This window comes from Labeo rohita, chromosome 17 (assembly GCF_022985175.1).
Source record: "Labeo rohita strain BAU-BD-2019 chromosome 17, IGBB_LRoh.1.0, whole genome shotgun sequence".
NCBI classification, from domain to species: domain Eukaryota; kingdom Metazoa; phylum Chordata; class Actinopteri; order Cypriniformes; family Cyprinidae; genus Labeo; species Labeo rohita.
In genome coordinates, this window is record NC_066885.1 from 5,339,379 (window position 1) to 5,357,547 (window position 18,169).

Below are 18,169 nucleotides of genomic sequence, written 5' to 3' on the forward strand. Positions count from 1 at the left end.
ACATCTTGGATGACAAGGCGTTGAGTACATTTGTATCTGTAAATGTTGTTCTGGAAGTGGACTTCTCCTTTAAGTAAATGATGACAGATTTTAATTTTTGGGTGAATTATTCCTTTAAAGGACCCCCCAATGTCATCCAAGGTGTTTTCTCCATATACTGGACTTTAACGGGGACCAACGGGTAGAAGGTCCAAATTGCAGTTTCAATGCAGCTTCTAAGGGCTCTACATGACCCCAGCCAAGAATTAAGGGTCTAATCTAGCAAAACGATTGGTCATTTTCTTTAAAAAAAAAAAAAATATATATATATATGTACTTTTTAACCATAAATGCTTGTCTTGCATGTAGATGCGCATCTACGACCTCACAGCTTATGTAATCATTGGCATGGTTAGTTCTCTATCTGTATACTTGTTAAAAAAAAAAAACTGTATACTGGTTTAGGATAGGGTGAAAAAACTTCAAAATCAACCTACATTGTTGTTTTACCTTTTTTTGTGACTTTCTTTGCATGTTTGCTTTGTAAACGCTGGGTCAGTATTTCCACCAGTCATGCGTGACTACGTAATGCATGAAGTCGTAGACACAGAGCTCGTGCCTAAGACAAGCACTTGTGTTTTTTTTTTAGAAAATGACTGATTGTTTCACAAGATAAGACCCTTATTCCTCGCCTGGGATTGTGTAGAGCCCTTTGAAGCTGCACTGAAACTGCAATTTGGACCTTTAACTCATCAAGCCCACCATATGGAGAAAAATCCTGGAATGTTTTCCTCAAAAACTTTCATTTTTTTCGACTGAAGAAAGAAAGACATTAACGTCTTGCATGGCATGGGGGTGAGTAAATGATCAGGAAATTTTAAATCTGGAGTGAACTAATCTTTTAAGACCAAAAATTGTGAGCAGGAAACATGTCTTAGCATTTGTAAAGCTCTTACCCATCTCTCCAGCTGCTTTAATATCAATATTGTCATATCCACTACCGATGCGGATTATGATTCGGAGGGCTTTAAATTTCTCCAGATCTTCTCTGGTCAGAGTGATGGTGTGGTACATCATCGCCCCCACTGCCTCGTTCAACACCTGCCACAGACACATTTATACCACACTATAAACATCAGAGAATAAAGCCGTGGGGTGTTTGTTAAGGACACATAAATCATTTCTTTCTAGCATCCTGGGAGGAGCATGTGGGCGTAATGCATTTCTCCTGATGAGTTTGCCATGTTCTTCTACATGCCATCTCATGCATTTACTTCCAGATAATTGTTTGCTTCTTAATCTGTGCAATTACACACATTACAAACACGTAATTCTGAATCCGACAGCAATAAAAGATATGATTAAACATAACAGGCAATTTTCCCTTGTGATGTAACAGGAGTAATTTAACTCAATGCAATGAGATTCTACACTAAATGAATATATGCAGCGATAGTGGGTCTGATAACTGGGTCACTATGAAATGAATCACAGCCTGTGTTTGTACGAGCCAGTGTTTCTTGCAGTTTTTGTTTGGAATGCATATATGCATACTAAACAAATCTATTTTATGTACCATATTTGAATGTTCTTTTAATTAAAATACCATTTATTACAACAAAATCTTTGACACTGTCAAATAAACATCCAGTCAGTAAGTGAGTAACAGATTCACACAGCTGGTGCATTAATAAAATAAAATAATTATTTATTTATTATAAAACATTATTTAGATATAATTTTAAATATATTGGGTAAATGCATAAATAAATAAAGAATTATTTCTTTTTTTTTTTGGCAGTACCAGGTATTTAATCTGTTTAGTGAAAATGTTACACATATTGAGATATATTTGAAAATTGGGTAAATGCTGAAATAAATAAATAAATAAATAAATAAATAAATAAATAAATAAATAAATAAATTTTTTAAATAATATAAATTTTACAATGATAAATATATTATAGAAATATTATTAATAATTATAACAATTGTAACAATAAAACTGTAATCAAATTTCCAATTATATGAAATGATGGTTTCTGACAGGTTTTAAATATTGAGATTTGATTGAGATTGAGATCAAATTTTGAATAAATTGAATAAATAAATAAATAAATAGATAAACAAAAAATATTTTTTTTATTTTGCATTAATCAATTAAAATGTTATAACAATGAATAATATTATAGAAATATTAATTATAATAATTTTTAAAATAAAATTGTAATAAAATTTCCAACTTTCCTTCTATCCATCTATCTATCTATCTATCTATCTATCTATCTATCTATCTATCTATCTATCTATCTATCTATCTATCATCTCTCTCTCTCTCTCTCTCTCTCTCTCTCTCTCTCTCGCTCGCTCTCTAATTAATTTAATCTCTATTAATTAATTAATTAATGTTTGCTGTACCAGGCATTTAACCTGTTTACTGAAACTGTTACTGGGTAAATGCTGAAATAAGTAAGTAAATAAATAAATATATAATTTTTAAATAATATACAATTTATAATAATAAATAATGTTATATAAATATTATTAATAATTATAATAACTGTAAAAATAAAATTGTAATAAAATTTCCAATTATATGAAATGATGGTTCCTGACAAGTTTTAAATATTGAGATTCATTTTGAATATTATGTAAAGACTGATAAATAAATAAATAAATAAATAAATAAATAAATAAATAAAAAATCATTTAAAATGTTATAATAGTAAATAATACTATATAAATATTAATAATAATAATAATAATTTTGAAAATAAAATTTAAACATTTTTTCTTTTTTCTTTCTTTCTTTCTTTTTTTCTCTTTCTTTCTTTCCTTCCATCCTTCCATAATTTTTTACTGTTATCAGTATTGTAGTATTTAAAAAAAAAAGATGATTTAATTAATAATTTTAAAAAAAGGAAATTTAATTATTATACTATAGTGCTAGTGATGGAGGAAAAAATAGTGCAAACAGACCTTCTCATGTATTTCCTGTGTTGACTGTGCATCACAAAACGCCACAGTTGCCAAGTCCTTCAGGATGGGCATCTCTACGGTACAGTCCCTCCCGTCCAGCAGAGCGACCAGCGGCCGAGGATGCATCGGACCGTTCATGATTTGCGGCCTTATACCTGCAAAGAGAGAGAAAGAGAGAGAGAGAGACGTGAACTTCCCGTTCGCCCCCTGCCATGTGTCTTGTTGTCATGGAGATTACAGCATTTGGGCAGAGTTATGAATACATTTCATTTAATAGCCTATGGGGGAAACATCTTGTTCTCCGCTTTCTGTCTTTTCACTCTCCACAATCCATTTAGAAAAGACTTCAAATGAGAATTATTTACCAGAGTATTATTAAAAAATAATTGTGTGGGAGATGTTAAGGGAGAGCTGGGTCTCTCGGAGGGAAGCGCAATGGATGTGAGAGATCAGGGGTCTGGCATGCTTTAAATGAGCAGTGGACACATCAAACAGAAACACAAATGACATGGTGGAGCGATCGCTACATCAGAGCGGGAGAAATCAGAGAGGGAAGGACAGACGATTGGGCTCTCAGAAGACCAGCGGTCACACACACACACACACACACACACACACACGGTCCTTCACGTAGGTGCTCAACCAATCAATGTTCACAAAACTGTGCCGACTGTTCATTTTCCAACCCGTAAACAATTTCAGAGCTCGGAAGGCCCGCTCTAAAAGCTTTTTTGGACAAGAGCAGCGAAGACAAACTTAAACTCAGTGATTTTTAAACAAACAGAGCCTGAACCAAGCAGTACAAGACCATTATCCAATCAGAGACCAGCAGGGAAATTATCCAATCAGAGAACGGCAGGGGAAATCTCGGCCCTTCAGCCATTCTCCACGGGCATCTCCACATTTACTCTGATCACAGAGCACAAAAGATCCTGACAAAACATCGATTTCTGAGATGCGAGGCTTTTTATTTGTTATTGCCATCACAATTTCTCTTAGTCTTTCTAGTTTTCTCTCAGCAGGGAGATTTTTTTTTCTTTTTTTACATACCCTCATGTTGTTTCAAAACCCATGACTCTCTCTCTTCCTTGAAACACAGAAAGTACAATTTAAAAAAATAAAAATAAAAAAATCGTACAAGGAAAACATATGGCAAGCATTGGCTGTCAAGTTGCAAAATGTCAAACAAAAGAACCATAAAAGTAGTTCATATGGTCTGTGTGCATAATCTTCTGTAGCATACGACAGCTTTATGTGAGGAAAACTTTTCTTCCACAAACCTTTCAAGTTTCATTTGCAATCACAAGTTTTTTGGCATAAAACCTAAAAACATGTTTGCCATTGGGGCAGTGTTATTTTGGTATCACTGAAATACTTTTATAGTTTTTAATTTTAATTTTAGTTCAAATTTTAGTTATTTTTTAGTATTTTTTTTGTGTGTCCACCTATGTCTATTTCAGTTTTATCTTAGTTATTACACTTCAATTAGCACTTCAATTAAACCAAATTAAAATGAGAAATGCTGCTTTGGCAACTATCTGAATTGTTTATTTTCATACTTATAGTTATAAAATACTTTTTTTAAATTGTATTTTATTTTAGGGTTATGTTTAAGTAATGAAAATGTTTATTTTTATGGTTTTTATTGTAATTTCCAGTTTTAGTTTACCTTGATGACCATGAAAAATATTCTTGTTTTCTCTATGAATAAAGTTCATATTTCTTGTTCATATAAACTCACTTAATTTTAATATTTATGTTTCCAAGTAAGTATATCTTGATTTAAGACTGTTAGATATTTATAATGGAAAGCAAGCCATTTTTCATGTTTTAGGCATAAAATTCACTTAATTTTGATGCATTTACCAATGCCATTACCAATCTTAATTTAAGAATGTTTAAATATTTATACTGAAAATAAGTTTTCTAGTTTTAAGCTTAAACTTACTTAATTTTGATGCATTTATCAAGTATATCTCAATTTAAGACTGTTTAGACATTTACACTGAAAAAAAGCATTTTTTCTTGTTTTAAGCATAAACTCACTTAATTTTGATGCATTTATCAAGTATATCTTCATGTAAGTATATTTAGATACTTGTACTGGAAAACAAGCCCTTTTTTCTGGTTTTAAGCATAAACTCACTTAATTTTGATACATTTTTCCAAGTATTTATCTCTTGACTTAAGACTGTTTAGATATTTATACTGGAAAACAAGCATTTTTTTCTTGTTTTAAGCATAAACTCACTTAATTTTGATGCATTTACCACATGCATCTTGATTTAAGAATGTTTAGACATTTACACCGGAAAACAAACCTTTTTTTCTTGTTTTAAGCATAAACTCACTCAATTTGAATACATTTTTCCGAGTAAGTATCTCTTGACTTAAGACTGTTTAGATATTTATACTAAAAAACAGGCATTTCTTTTTGGTTTTAAGCATAAACTCAATTAATTTTGATGCATTTATCACGTGCATCTTGATTTAAGAATGTTTAGATATTTACACTGGAAAACAAGCATTTTTTTCTTGCTTCAAGCATTAACTCACTCAATTTTGATGCATTTATCGAACATATCTTAATTAAGCATAAACTCACGTAATTTTCATACATTTTTCCAAGTAAGTATATCTTGATCTAAGAATGTTTAGATATACTGGAAAACAAGCATTTTTTCAGGTTTTAAGCATAAACTCACTAAATTTTGATGCATTTATCAAATATATGTTGATTTAAGAATGTTTGGATATTTATACTGGACAACAAGCATTGCGTTTTTTCGTGTTTTCTTTTTTTTTTTTTTTTTTTTTTACAGTGACCAATACCGAACAGCATTGGTTCTTCCATGTCATGTGACCACTCACAATGCGGAAAATCAAATATGCGTTATATTTGAGAGCTATAGGCGAAAAGCAGCAAACAATCATTTCAAATTTAATTCCCTTTTAGCACTGATTACTTTTAGGGTGCTTTTTTTTAAGCAGTATTTGATAGCTTTTGTTAAACAGAAAAAGCAGCATGAACATTTCACCAAACATCTCCATTTGTGTTCCATCATAAAGTTTTTAAGAACACAAAGGTAAACAAATAATGACATATTTTTTTTGAGTTCTGCGTGAACTACCCCTGTAACGCATGTGAAACTAATGAGAGCGAGCAAGCGGGCGAGAGAAATGTAATACTCTCTTTGAAATCCCATGAACAATAAAAGTCTGTAAAAACAAAAGGAAATGAGGAGATTTTTCCATGGAGCTGCGTTGACGTGGATCTGTGTGTGTGTGTGTGTGTGTGTGAGAGTGTGTTAAATATGGCAGTGTGTACATCACACCGTATGTGTGAGTTTCCCCACCTCTTGCTTAGGTGTGCCGCTGTGATTTTAATAAGTGTGTTAGTGTGTGTGTGTGTGTGTGTGTGTGTGTGTGTGACACAAGCAATCTTGGATTAAAAAAAAAAGCTGGCAGCCAAGTGCCTCACCTCACTGTCAACTGCTGCTTGTGGTTACCAAGCAACCTCATCTCTCACCGTTACACAATAAACACACACAAACACACATGCATGCACAAACAACAAAAAATCCCTTCTGAAATGCAACACACACTTTTTTGCTCCAAACCAAACAGACACCCGCAGGAAAAGCAGTTAAAGCAGTCAGAGCACTGAATGGCAGTCTGGGACCTGAAATAAACCAGGTGCATGTGTGAGTGTCTAATAAGAGCGTATCTGTGCTGCGTCACTTTTTCTTCTCTCTCTCCACCCCTCCTGATCTATTAGCCAGGGATTTGGCTGCCAAACACACACTAACGATAAGGAGTCAGGCGCACAATGCACAGCGTGTGTTTGCGCACACGCACACACACACACAAACTAGTTTGCAGATGTGTCACAGACAGCAGCCAAGACATGCGCTTGTGACACCACTGAGATCTGGACACACACACACACACACGCATGCAAACACACACTCTCACATGCACGCACACTTTTTCTTTTGGCCGATTTCGGAAACATGCGTCTTGCCTGGAAAATGCTGCCTCCACATTCCTCCCATGAAGAGCAGCCCAAAAAACGGGGGAGAAAAAAAAATGGAGGGAGGTGGCAGAGAAAAAGCGTTCTCCTGTGATTGTGTCCTGGGGGTCTCCCTCCTCTCGCTGTCTGTCTGTCGCTCGCTCACTCCCCCATATGTGGGTAAGTGGAGATATCTGCTCGTCTTCGGTCAGTCGCTCAGGAAGGCAAGCGTTCGGAGCCTGTTGTTTTCATTCCTCGTTCTAGCCTCTCGCTCTGGGTTTGTCCATCTTGATTGCCGTTTTCATCCCCCCTCTCGTCTCATTTTAGAACAAACCTCTCAAGGTGAAAAAGGAGAGGAATAATTACGCCTGGCCGAGTCGAGGAGAGTCACGGAAAGAGGGAGAGGGTCAAAAATTCCCACACGAGTGCCAGTGCAAACGAGTTGTGCCGTTCCACTCCTCACGCTTCCAATCACTCCCCCTTCTGTTGCTCTTTTTTTTTTCTCTCGACCCACTCCTTTTTTTTTTCCCTCAACCGCACTCCCTCGCTCTCAAATTTATGATTTGGAGACCACAGTGGTTAGAGACTGCCAGCCTCTCCCTTCCACTCACATCTCTCCGCCTGCCTTTCTTTCTTTTATTTTCTCTTGCTCTTTCTGACTCTCTTTTATTCGCCCTCCCTCCATGCTCAAAAATTACAGTCACTTCTGTCTGTTAAAATGGCATTTATTTGGCTTATGTAATGTGAACACCGTATGCGTGTGTGCTGTGTGAAAGCAGCAAAATGAAGGTTAAAGAAAAACATCGAAATGAACAAACAGAAATGAAAAACGAGCAAATGAAAGAACACGCAAAAAAACAAAGTCAACATCAAAGTAATGAAAAAAAGAACCAACTTAGAAAAAAGAGAAAGGCTTACATTTGAACAAACTAATTCAAGAACAAACATATTAATACACAAACAAATGAACTAACCAACAAGCGAAAGGGGAAAAAAAAAACTACTGAATGACCAAACAAACCAGGAATGATTGGAAGACTGACAGATTGAAACACTGACTGACTGATTGATTCAATCAAGGAATGAATCAATGAATGAATGAATATATGCTTGAAAAAAATGTTTGAACAAACAAATGAACCAACAAACACAAAGGAAAAAAAAAAAAAAAAAAAATTACAAACTAAAGTCCTGAACAAACACAAAAAACAAATAAAAGAAAAAACAAACTACTGACCAAAAATGAAAAAAATAAATGAATGAATGAACCAAAAAAACATATGAACAAGCAAATAAAACTGAAAGAAAAACACCTGACTCAAAGTAATGACCAAACAAATAATGAAAAGGACAAGTGAATGAATGAATGAATGAATCAAAAATGCATATGAATAAGTAAAACAAAAAAGAACAACAGCTGACTCAAAGTACTGACCAAACTAACAATGAAAAGGACGAATGAATGAATGAATGAATGAATGAATGAATCAATCAATGAATGAATGAATGAATGAATCAATGAATCAATCAATCAATCAATCAATCAATCAATCAGTCAAATCAATGCATATGAACAGACAAATAAAACGGAAAGAAAAAATAACTGGCACAAAGTAACGACCAAACAAACAATGAAAAGAACAAATGAATGATTGAATGAATTAATGAATGAATGAATGAATGAGACAAACAAAAACTGCACATGAACAAGCAAATAAAACAAAGTAATGACCAAACAAACAATGAAAAGAACAAATGACTGAATGAAACAAACAAAACACAAAATGCAAATGAACAAGCAAATACCACTGACAAAGTAATGACCAAACAATGAAAAGGATGAATGAACAAATTAATGAATAAATGAATGAAACAAAAAACGCATATGACCAAACAAACAACGAAAAGAACAAATTAATGAATCAATAAATGAATGAATGAATGAAACAAACAAAAACCGCATATGAACAAACAAATAAAATGAAATGGAAAAACAACTGACACAAAGTAATGACCAAACAATGAAAAGAACAAGTGAATGAATGAATGAAAGAAACAAAACAATTTGTGCAAATGAACAAGCGAATAAAACGAAAAGAAAAAACAATTCACAAAGTAATGACCAAACAATGAAAAGGAATGAATGAATCAATGAATGAATCAATCAATCAATTAAAAAATGCATATGAACAAACAAATAAAACGAAAAGAAAAAATAACTGGCACAAAGTAATGACGAAACAAACAGTTAAAAAAAAACGAATGAATGAATGAATGAATGAATGAATGAATGAATGAATGAAAATAAAAAATGCATACAAACAAATAGAACGAAAAGCAAAAAAAACAACTGACACAAAGTAATGACGAAACAAACAATGAAAAGAACAAATGAATGAACAAATGAATGAATGAAACAAAATGCATACAAACAAACAGAACGAAAAGCAAAAAAACAACTGACACAAAGTAATGACAAAACAAACAATGAAAAGAACAAATGAATGAATGAAACAAAAATGCATACGAGCAAATAGAACAAAAAGCAAAAAAACAACTGACACAAAGAAATGACGAAACAAACAGTGAAAAGAACACATGAATGAATGAACAAATTAATGAATGAATGAAACAAAAATGCATACGAACAAATAGAACAAAAAGCAAAAAAACAACTGACACAAAGTAATGACGAAACAAACAATGAAAAGAACAAATGAATGAATGAAACAAAAATGCATACAAACAAATAGAACGAATAGCAAAAACAACTGACACAAAGAAATGATGAAACAATGAAAAGAACAAACAAATGAATGAACAAACAAATGAATGAAAGAAAACAAAAAATGCATGCAAACAAATAGAACGAAAAGCAAAAAAAACCCAACTGACACAAAGTAATGACGAAACAATAAAAAGAACGAATGAATGAATGAATGAATGAATGAAACAAAAAATGCAAATAGAACGAAAAGCAAAAAACAACTGACACAAAGTAATGACCAAACAAACAATGAAAAGAACAAACAAATGAATGAATGAATGAATGAATGAATGAATGAAAGAAACAACTTTAAAAAAAACTATGGGGATAAAAGTGTCAATCTAAAACTAAAGAAAAGACTGAAAAATGAATGGCCAAACAATGAAAAGAATAAATTAATGAACAAATAAATGTTTAAACAACTGAATGCACAAACAAAACAAACAAACAAACAAACAAACAAACAAATGATTGAAAGAACAAACTTAAAAAAAAAAAAAATGAAGAAATAAATAAATCAACAAATGAAAGGACAAACTAACTAACCACTAAAACAAACAAGTAAACTAATTAATAAACCCTAAATAAATAATAACCCTTAAAAGGAAACCAAGTGTACTGCACAGAGCAGATTCAGACACAAAAGACGTGTAGCTGCTCACATTGTAGCTGAATGAGAGATTTTAAGCTACTTAAGAGCAAACGAACACAGCGTCACAGTGACCAAAACACACCATTCCAAATCACTTAACAGGATTTCCAGTGAAAGTCAAGACATTCGCTACACTTTTCAGAAAATACACACACACAGAAAGGAATTTAAGGCGGCTGAAGAGTCACCACATGAGCGCAGGGTCACATAACACACAGCTGGTCAGGACAGAGGAACCAGATCCACACAATTAGTGTGACATAACACAATATCAGCCTTACAGGAGACTTACCACAAAAAACTGGATTTTTCTTGCACATTTAAAATAAAACAGCATGGTATTGCAAACATACTGTTGTGTTCACAACACAAAGCTTGCTCCACTGTTGCTTTCAGAAATCATTGTGGTTATGATGTTACAAAAAGCTCATTAACATATGCCCACCCACATTTACATATCAACACCTAAGTATTAGCAGCTTTCCACACCTTCATAACAGAGGTCATTTACATAAAGCCTTAAAGGCACAGCAGCAAAAACAGCATGTATACTGCAGGGTCTATTAAAAGGATCAGAGAGAGAGGGGGTAGAAAATAGCCATGACAAACTAAATTATCAATGCTTTGACAGACCTCATGAGTGGACTTCAGGGAAAAAAATGCTACACAAATAAAACAAAAAATAAAAAATGGTAAGGCTGACAAATAATTAAATTAAAACATGATGTGTCTTAGATGTGTCTTTCACAACATTTTGCAGCCCTACAAACAAGAACAGGCTACCTGGAGTTTTAAATAAATAATATTTATTATTATTTTTTTAAGTATAAGTATTTATTTTAAATAAATACTTATTTATTTAATTAGTTATTTAAATGACAAACACAATTTTATATCATTAAAAAACACTTGGGGATGATGGTTTATTGTTTGAAAATTAAAGAGGACAGCCATAAATATGACTTGCATATGCAATTTGTACTGTAAAATAAAATTAGTATCATTGTTATTTTTCTTAAATACAGATTTTTTATTTTACAATAAAATATTATAAGAGTAAATTTGTTAATTATTTAAATAAAATAATTAATTTTATTTAATTTTAAATTATTATTATTATTATTATTATTATTATATTTTGTAGTCATATTAAAATATAGCCACAACATTTTGCTGCTCTAAAAACAAGAACAGGAAACCTGGAACTTTAAATAAATAAATATGATTTATTTAACAATATATTATTTATTTTAAATAAATACATATTTATTTAATTACTTACTTATATGACAAACAATTTTTATCATTCAAAAAAAAAAGTTTTGAGGTTGATGGTTTATTGTTTGAAAAATCAAAGAAAAATTCGTACTGTAATTTTTTTTCTTAAGTACTAGATTTTTTATTTTACAGTAAAATATTTTGTTAAATATTTTAATAAAATCATTTATTATTAATTTATTATTTTTAAATTATTATTATTACTATTATTATTATTATTATTATTATTATTATTTTGTAGTCATATTGATATATAATCACAACATTTTGCTGCCCTAAAGACAAGAACAGGCAACCTGGAGTTTTAAATAAATAAATATGATTTATTTAAAAATACATGATATTTTAAATAAATAAATATTTAATTAATTATTGAAATGACAAACTATTTTTATAATTTAAAAAAAGTTTTGGGGTTGATGGTTTATTATTTGAAAAATCAAAGAAGAATTTGTACTGTCATTTTTTTTCTTAAGTACTAGATTTTTTTATTTTACAGTAAAACATTCCAAGGGAAAAAGTTTAGTTTAAAATTGTACTAAAATAACATATTATTAATTTATTATATTATTATTGTTATAATTATTTTGTAGTCATATTGATATATAGACAACAATTTGCAGGCCTAAAAACAAGAACAGGCAACCTGGAGTTTAAATAAATAAATATTATTTATTTTAAAAATGTATTTATTTTAAATACATAAATATAAAAATAAATAAATATTTATTTAATTATTTAACAGACAAGCACAATTTCTATCATTAAAAAAACAAACAAACAGAATTTTACCTTTTCCCACAAATTGTGCTTACCAAGAACATGGCTTCTTTAAATCCTTTCAAATTACTTATTTTAGATTAAAATATGTTATTTCTGTGCCACAAAACTGAAGTGCAAAAATAATAATCATTTTCAAAACCTGTTTTAAGCACTTGTCCATTCTTCACTGTTCAGAGAAGCAGGTTCCTCCAGCCAAAAATTCAGATTATAGCTCCTTTAGGTGCTACACACAATGACATAAAATCTCAGCTGTTACATCATAGTGATGGGCAAGTAAGCCCGGTGTAGTGACCAAACAAGAGAAAACAAACAACATGTTAACACAGACAATTAGCCCAGCGTTCAATCTTCATTCTCACCCTCTTGAAGCGATCACACACACACAGACAGAGCAGATGTGATCTCTCTCAGTCGGTTTCGTTCCCCAAAATACTTTTTTTCCTCTCTATTCATTAGTTTCACATTCTCTCGCTCCCTCCTTCTGTTAGTTCTCTATATGACAGGAGCCATCTGGCCTTCCAGAACGAGAGATTGGACCGGGGAACAAGAGGTTTACAATGCACACACACACACACACAGCTGTGTTTTGTTACACTAAAGACAGAGGCTCTTTATGAGGTGACGGTGCTTAACATTAGGGATAGAGTTGCAGTAAAAACAGACACACACTTATGCACAAACAAACAGTCAAAAATAAAACTAAATCAGAGGAAAGACACCAAAGTCACCAGTTGCTCTTATTTTCAACTCCTTTGATTTGACCACCTGACTCTGTTTCAATAGACAACATCCAGTTTTCACCATTGAATCAATTCAATTCCAATCAATCTACATTTTTTCTTGTTTCATTAGAAATATTTCCAATCACGGAAACAAAAAAGGCTGCAAACATCATACAATGACTTGAACGAGTTTCTTTGAGCAGATGAACACATAAAAGTCTGTCCTTGCAGGTATAGAAATTCACACAGCATACAAAGCATCAGACAATTCTTTCATGTCTTTTTTTTTCTTCAATAGTTTGCATTGAATTAAAGTGCTAAACAATTTCAAGCCCGTCCAACATCTGCGCCTGCTTGCGCTGTCTGTGTTCATACAGAGATCTGCCTCTCCATCTACGAATGAAACTCAATCTCCGTGACCTTTTCATTTTCTCACAATGAATAATTCACCGGGACCTGTTTGCTATCTCACATTGTCACACACACACACACACACACACACACACACACACACACACACACACACAAAGGAAATCGCGAACAAGGATTCTTTTCTGCAACCATCCACATGTTCTCTCATTCTTTACAAAGAAAAACATCTTTTGCATGGTTCATCTCTTTGTTTCTTTACTCTTTGGCATTATGTAGGGATCAGGGTTAGTATAGTTAAATGAAACTGAAACCATAAAACCATTTTTGTTACTGGAACTAAAATAGCTGTAATTAAAATATTTAAAAATATTTCTTATTTTTTATTTGGTTTACCTTGTAATGAAACATTTGTTTTTTTTTTGGGGCTGGCTTGTTTACATTTACAGTATACTTTGCTCTGCCAATATTTTCACAGGCCACACCACAAAAAAAATGGTAATTTTTATGCTTTTTTTCTATTTTTACTATTTTTAGTACTATTCTTATTTTTACTATTCTTAATATAAATGTAAAATATTTGATTATAATACACTACCAGTCAAAAGTTTTTGAACAGTAAGATTTTTAATGTTTTATAAACAAGTGTCTTCTGCTCACCAAGTCTGCATTTATTTGATCCAAAATACAGCAAAAGCAGTAATATTGTGAAATATTTTTACTATTTAAAATAACTGCTTTCTGTTGTTGTTGTTTTTTTTTTTTAATGTAATTTATTCCTGTGATCAAAGCAAAATTTTCAGCATCATTACTTCGGTCTTCAGTGTCACATGATCCTTCAGAAATCATTCTAATATGCTGATTTGCTGTTCAAGAAACATTTTTATAAATATTATTATCAATATTTACATTTTTTCAGGATTCTTTGATGAATAGAAAGATCCAAAGATCAGCATTTATCTGAAATAAAAAATAGAAAAAAAAAGAAAAAAAAATTAATACTTTTATTTAGGAAAGATGCTTTAAACTGATCAAAAGTGATAATAAAGACATTTATAATGTTACAAAACATTTCTATTTCAGATAAATGTTGTTCTTCTGAACTTTCTATTCAAAGAAACCTGAAAAAAATTCCACTCAGCTATTTTCAACATAATAATAACAATAAATGTTTTTTGAGCAGCAAATCAGAATATTACAATGATTTCTGAAGGATCATGTGACTGGAGTAATGATGCTAAAATTCAGCTTTGAAATCACAGAAATAAATTGCATTTTAAAATCTATTCAAATAGAAAACAGTTATTTTAAATAGTAAACATATTTCAAAATTTTACTACTGTACTTTGGATCAAATAAATGCAAGCTCAGACAGCAGATGAGACTTCTTTAAAAAAATATTAAAACTTTTGACTTCTTTTAAATATATAACATTTTTTAAATAAAATACTTTGATTTAATCATAAAGTTATTATAATTTATTTAGTCTTTAATCATATGAAAATTACACAGATATAAAACTTCATAGGAGCAATAAATAAAAAAATATATATACTGGAAAACAATTGCATTTGTAATAACTAATCATTCCAAGCGTATTAGACAAATCACAATGCTACCTAGTGACATTTAAATCAGCAGATTTTACAACAACGTCAAATTGACACATAAAACTGTTTAAGTTTGCAATGCAAAAAATCCACATGCACTTTTAAGACAGTGATAATACATCACTGGCACAATAAAGCAAGTGACCTTTCTGTTAACTGAACAGAATTTCTATCATGTCATCTTTACTGTTTAACCCTAGTATGACTTCCATTTATTAAATTAGCATTTGGTCTCTGACTTTGCGCAAACACTTAGTATGCACACAGAAAAAGGCCATGTTAGGTGTACATAGACTAATGCATAGACATACATACAACATGTACTAATTTAGCAGACGTTGTTATCCACAGTGATTTACAAATAAAAAATGCTACGGCATAACTGATTTACAAGTTGCTTAACATTTCATGAAGTTGGAAATATCAGACACTGAGAGTTGTTTACATACAGCTCTCGTCTGCACGCCGCACCAGGGCAAATTGATTATTCATACGTTCAAACAAACCAATATCACAAGCATTTCTGATTCTTAAACGTTAATATGCCAAGCGGGACAGTGCTATACGTTAGAGGGAGGTCAGATGAGTTGTCCTACTGCGGACAGGGATTACAGTACACGTATTCATTCATTTCTGCAGGATTATGTTCTGATGGAGAGCGCTAACCCCAAAACCACCCCCCCGTCCTTTCCCACTGGGCCCGTCCTGCACAGATGGCTAGTGGGATTTTACCTCGCTAATCTCTTTTCTTTCATTCGCTCTCTCTGTCTTCTCTTTTCATTTCTGAAACCCGCAGCAAATGAATATGCTGAACTGGACAAATCGGAACGGAAAACGACTTTTGGGTTTGAGTGTCTTTTGCACTCCATTTTCATTCATTGTTTCCTTCCTTTTTCCAACCCCATGTTGATTTTCCTCCAAATTTCCTAGGAGACTGATCAAATTTCTACAGATTAATGTACACCAACTGCGTACGAGTCATTTTTATGCTGTACCAGCCACCTTTATACTCTTTGACAGCCATGCCAACTCTAACTAAACATTTAATATGACTAAAACTTTAACAAACACTGCCAAATTGTAAATAAAACAAACATTATTGGAGTATATATTACAAGAAAATACTACTTGTGACCCTGGACCACAAAACCAGTCATAAGTAGCACATGTATATTTGCAGCAATAGTCAAAAATACACTGTATGTATGGGTCAAAATGATAGATTTTTCTTTTATGCCAAAAAGTAAAGTAACGATCATGTTCCATGAAGATATTTTGTAATTTTCCTACTGTAAATATATAAAAACGTAATTTTTGATTAAGTTGATTTTCTCAATATTTTGATTTTTTTGCACCCTTAGATTCCCGATTTTTCAAATAGCATAGCATACATTAATGGAAAGCATATTTATTCAGCTTTCAGATGGTGTATAAATCTCAATTTCAAAAAAATGTACCCTTATCACTGGTTTTGTGGTGCAGGGTCACATTTCAGTCGTTTAGTCATGTTTAATTCAATGTGTCATTTCTTAGTAACTTGTGGAATTTACTAGCAATTTGATTAAAATATTTTCAAAACCATTTTTTTTTTCAGTGCAAACATCAAAAATACATGTAAACTCTCACATTTTCAGATTTAAATTAAAAAAGGTCAATCCTTACAAAAAAGTACTATGGTACAGCAATGGTATCAGATTTCATAAACCAATGTTTGGCCACTTTTAGATTAGTTGACCTAAACAAAATATTATTTTTTTTTGAATTGTGAGTAAAATATGTGACCCCGGACCACAAAACCAGTCTTAAGTAGCACACAGGTATATTTGTAGCAATAGCCAAAAATATATTGTATGGGTCAAAATGATCGATTTTTCTTTTATGCCAAAAGTCATAGGATATTAAGTAAAGATCATGTTCCATGAAGATATTTTGTAAATTTACTACCGTAAATATATCAAAACTTAATTTCTGATTAGTAATATGCATTGCTAAGAACTTCATTTGAACAACTTTAAAGGTGATTTTTTCAGTATTTTGATTTTCTTTGCACCCTCAGATTCCAGATTTTAAAATAATGTCCCATCATAATAAAGCATTCATCAATGGAAAGCTTATTTATTCAGCTTTCAGATGATGTATAAATCTCAATTTCAAGAAATTGACCCTTATGACTGGTTTTGTGGTCCAAGGTCACATATGTGTTCTTTCAGTTTCATCACTTTTTGAGCACCTCATTTGCCATTATTAAGTGGTATAATATCAGCATATATACTGCAAAATATTTTTGATCAATACAATGGTACTACATTTCTATTATCATATTCTATAGCATGCTACTCCTAACAATAACATAGTATTACCATGACATGTGACTGTGGACCACAAAACCAGTCATAAGGATCAATTTTATTTGTATTTTATCTGAATAAATAAGCTTTCCATTGATGTATGGTTTGTTAGGATAGGAAAAAACCTTAAAAAGTTCTTAGAAATGCATATTACTAATCAAATATTAAGTTTTGATATATTTACAGGATGAAACTTACAAAATATCTTCAAGGAACATGTTCTTTACTTAATATCCTAATGATTTTGGCATAAAAGAAACATTATTTTGACCCATACAATGTATTTTTGGCTATTGCTACAAATATAATTTTGTGGTCCAAGGTCACATATGTGTTCAGAGAAGTTTTACCAATATAAATGAGGCAATTAAAATGTTATTTTGATCATTTTAACCTTAAATGTGTCATATGTTATCAAGCTATACCTAGCTAGGCTTGTTTGAAATGTACACTGTGATGACATCACTGCAATATTTGCATACTGTACTGTGATTGGTCTTGTCCTCACATCTATTTAATCATATATCCACTTTTACACTAAAAAATGAAATTATATTGATTCTCTTTCATTGTTAAGCCAAAGGCAAACTGGCTGCATTTCAGTGCACAGAACCTACAGTAGTATGCACTAGTATTTCCTTGAAAATGCAAAACTAGTTCAGCTGTAGCT

General features: G+C 31.7%; 1 protein-coding gene across 7 annotated transcripts in view; it reads right to left on the minus strand.

Annotated features, from left to right (window-relative positions):
- Nucleotides 1–18,169, minus strand: part of ctbp2a (C-terminal binding protein 2a) — a 66,160-nt gene that overhangs the window by 11,615 nt on the left and 36,376 nt on the right. For 6 of the 7 annotated variants that reach the window (XM_051133340.1, XM_051133342.1, XM_051133343.1 and 3 more), the window contains 2 exons: nucleotides 2,959–3,113; nucleotides 936–1,080 (listed from right to left, as the gene is read on the minus strand). In XM_051133340.1, the coding sequence (XP_050989297.1) occupies nucleotides 936–1,080; nucleotides 2,959–3,113 (300 nt within the window). Of the gene's footprint in view, nucleotides 1–935; nucleotides 1,081–2,958; nucleotides 3,114–6,982; nucleotides 7,603–18,169 lie in introns of those variants that run through there. The other variant, XM_051133346.1, reaches the window with a different exon arrangement.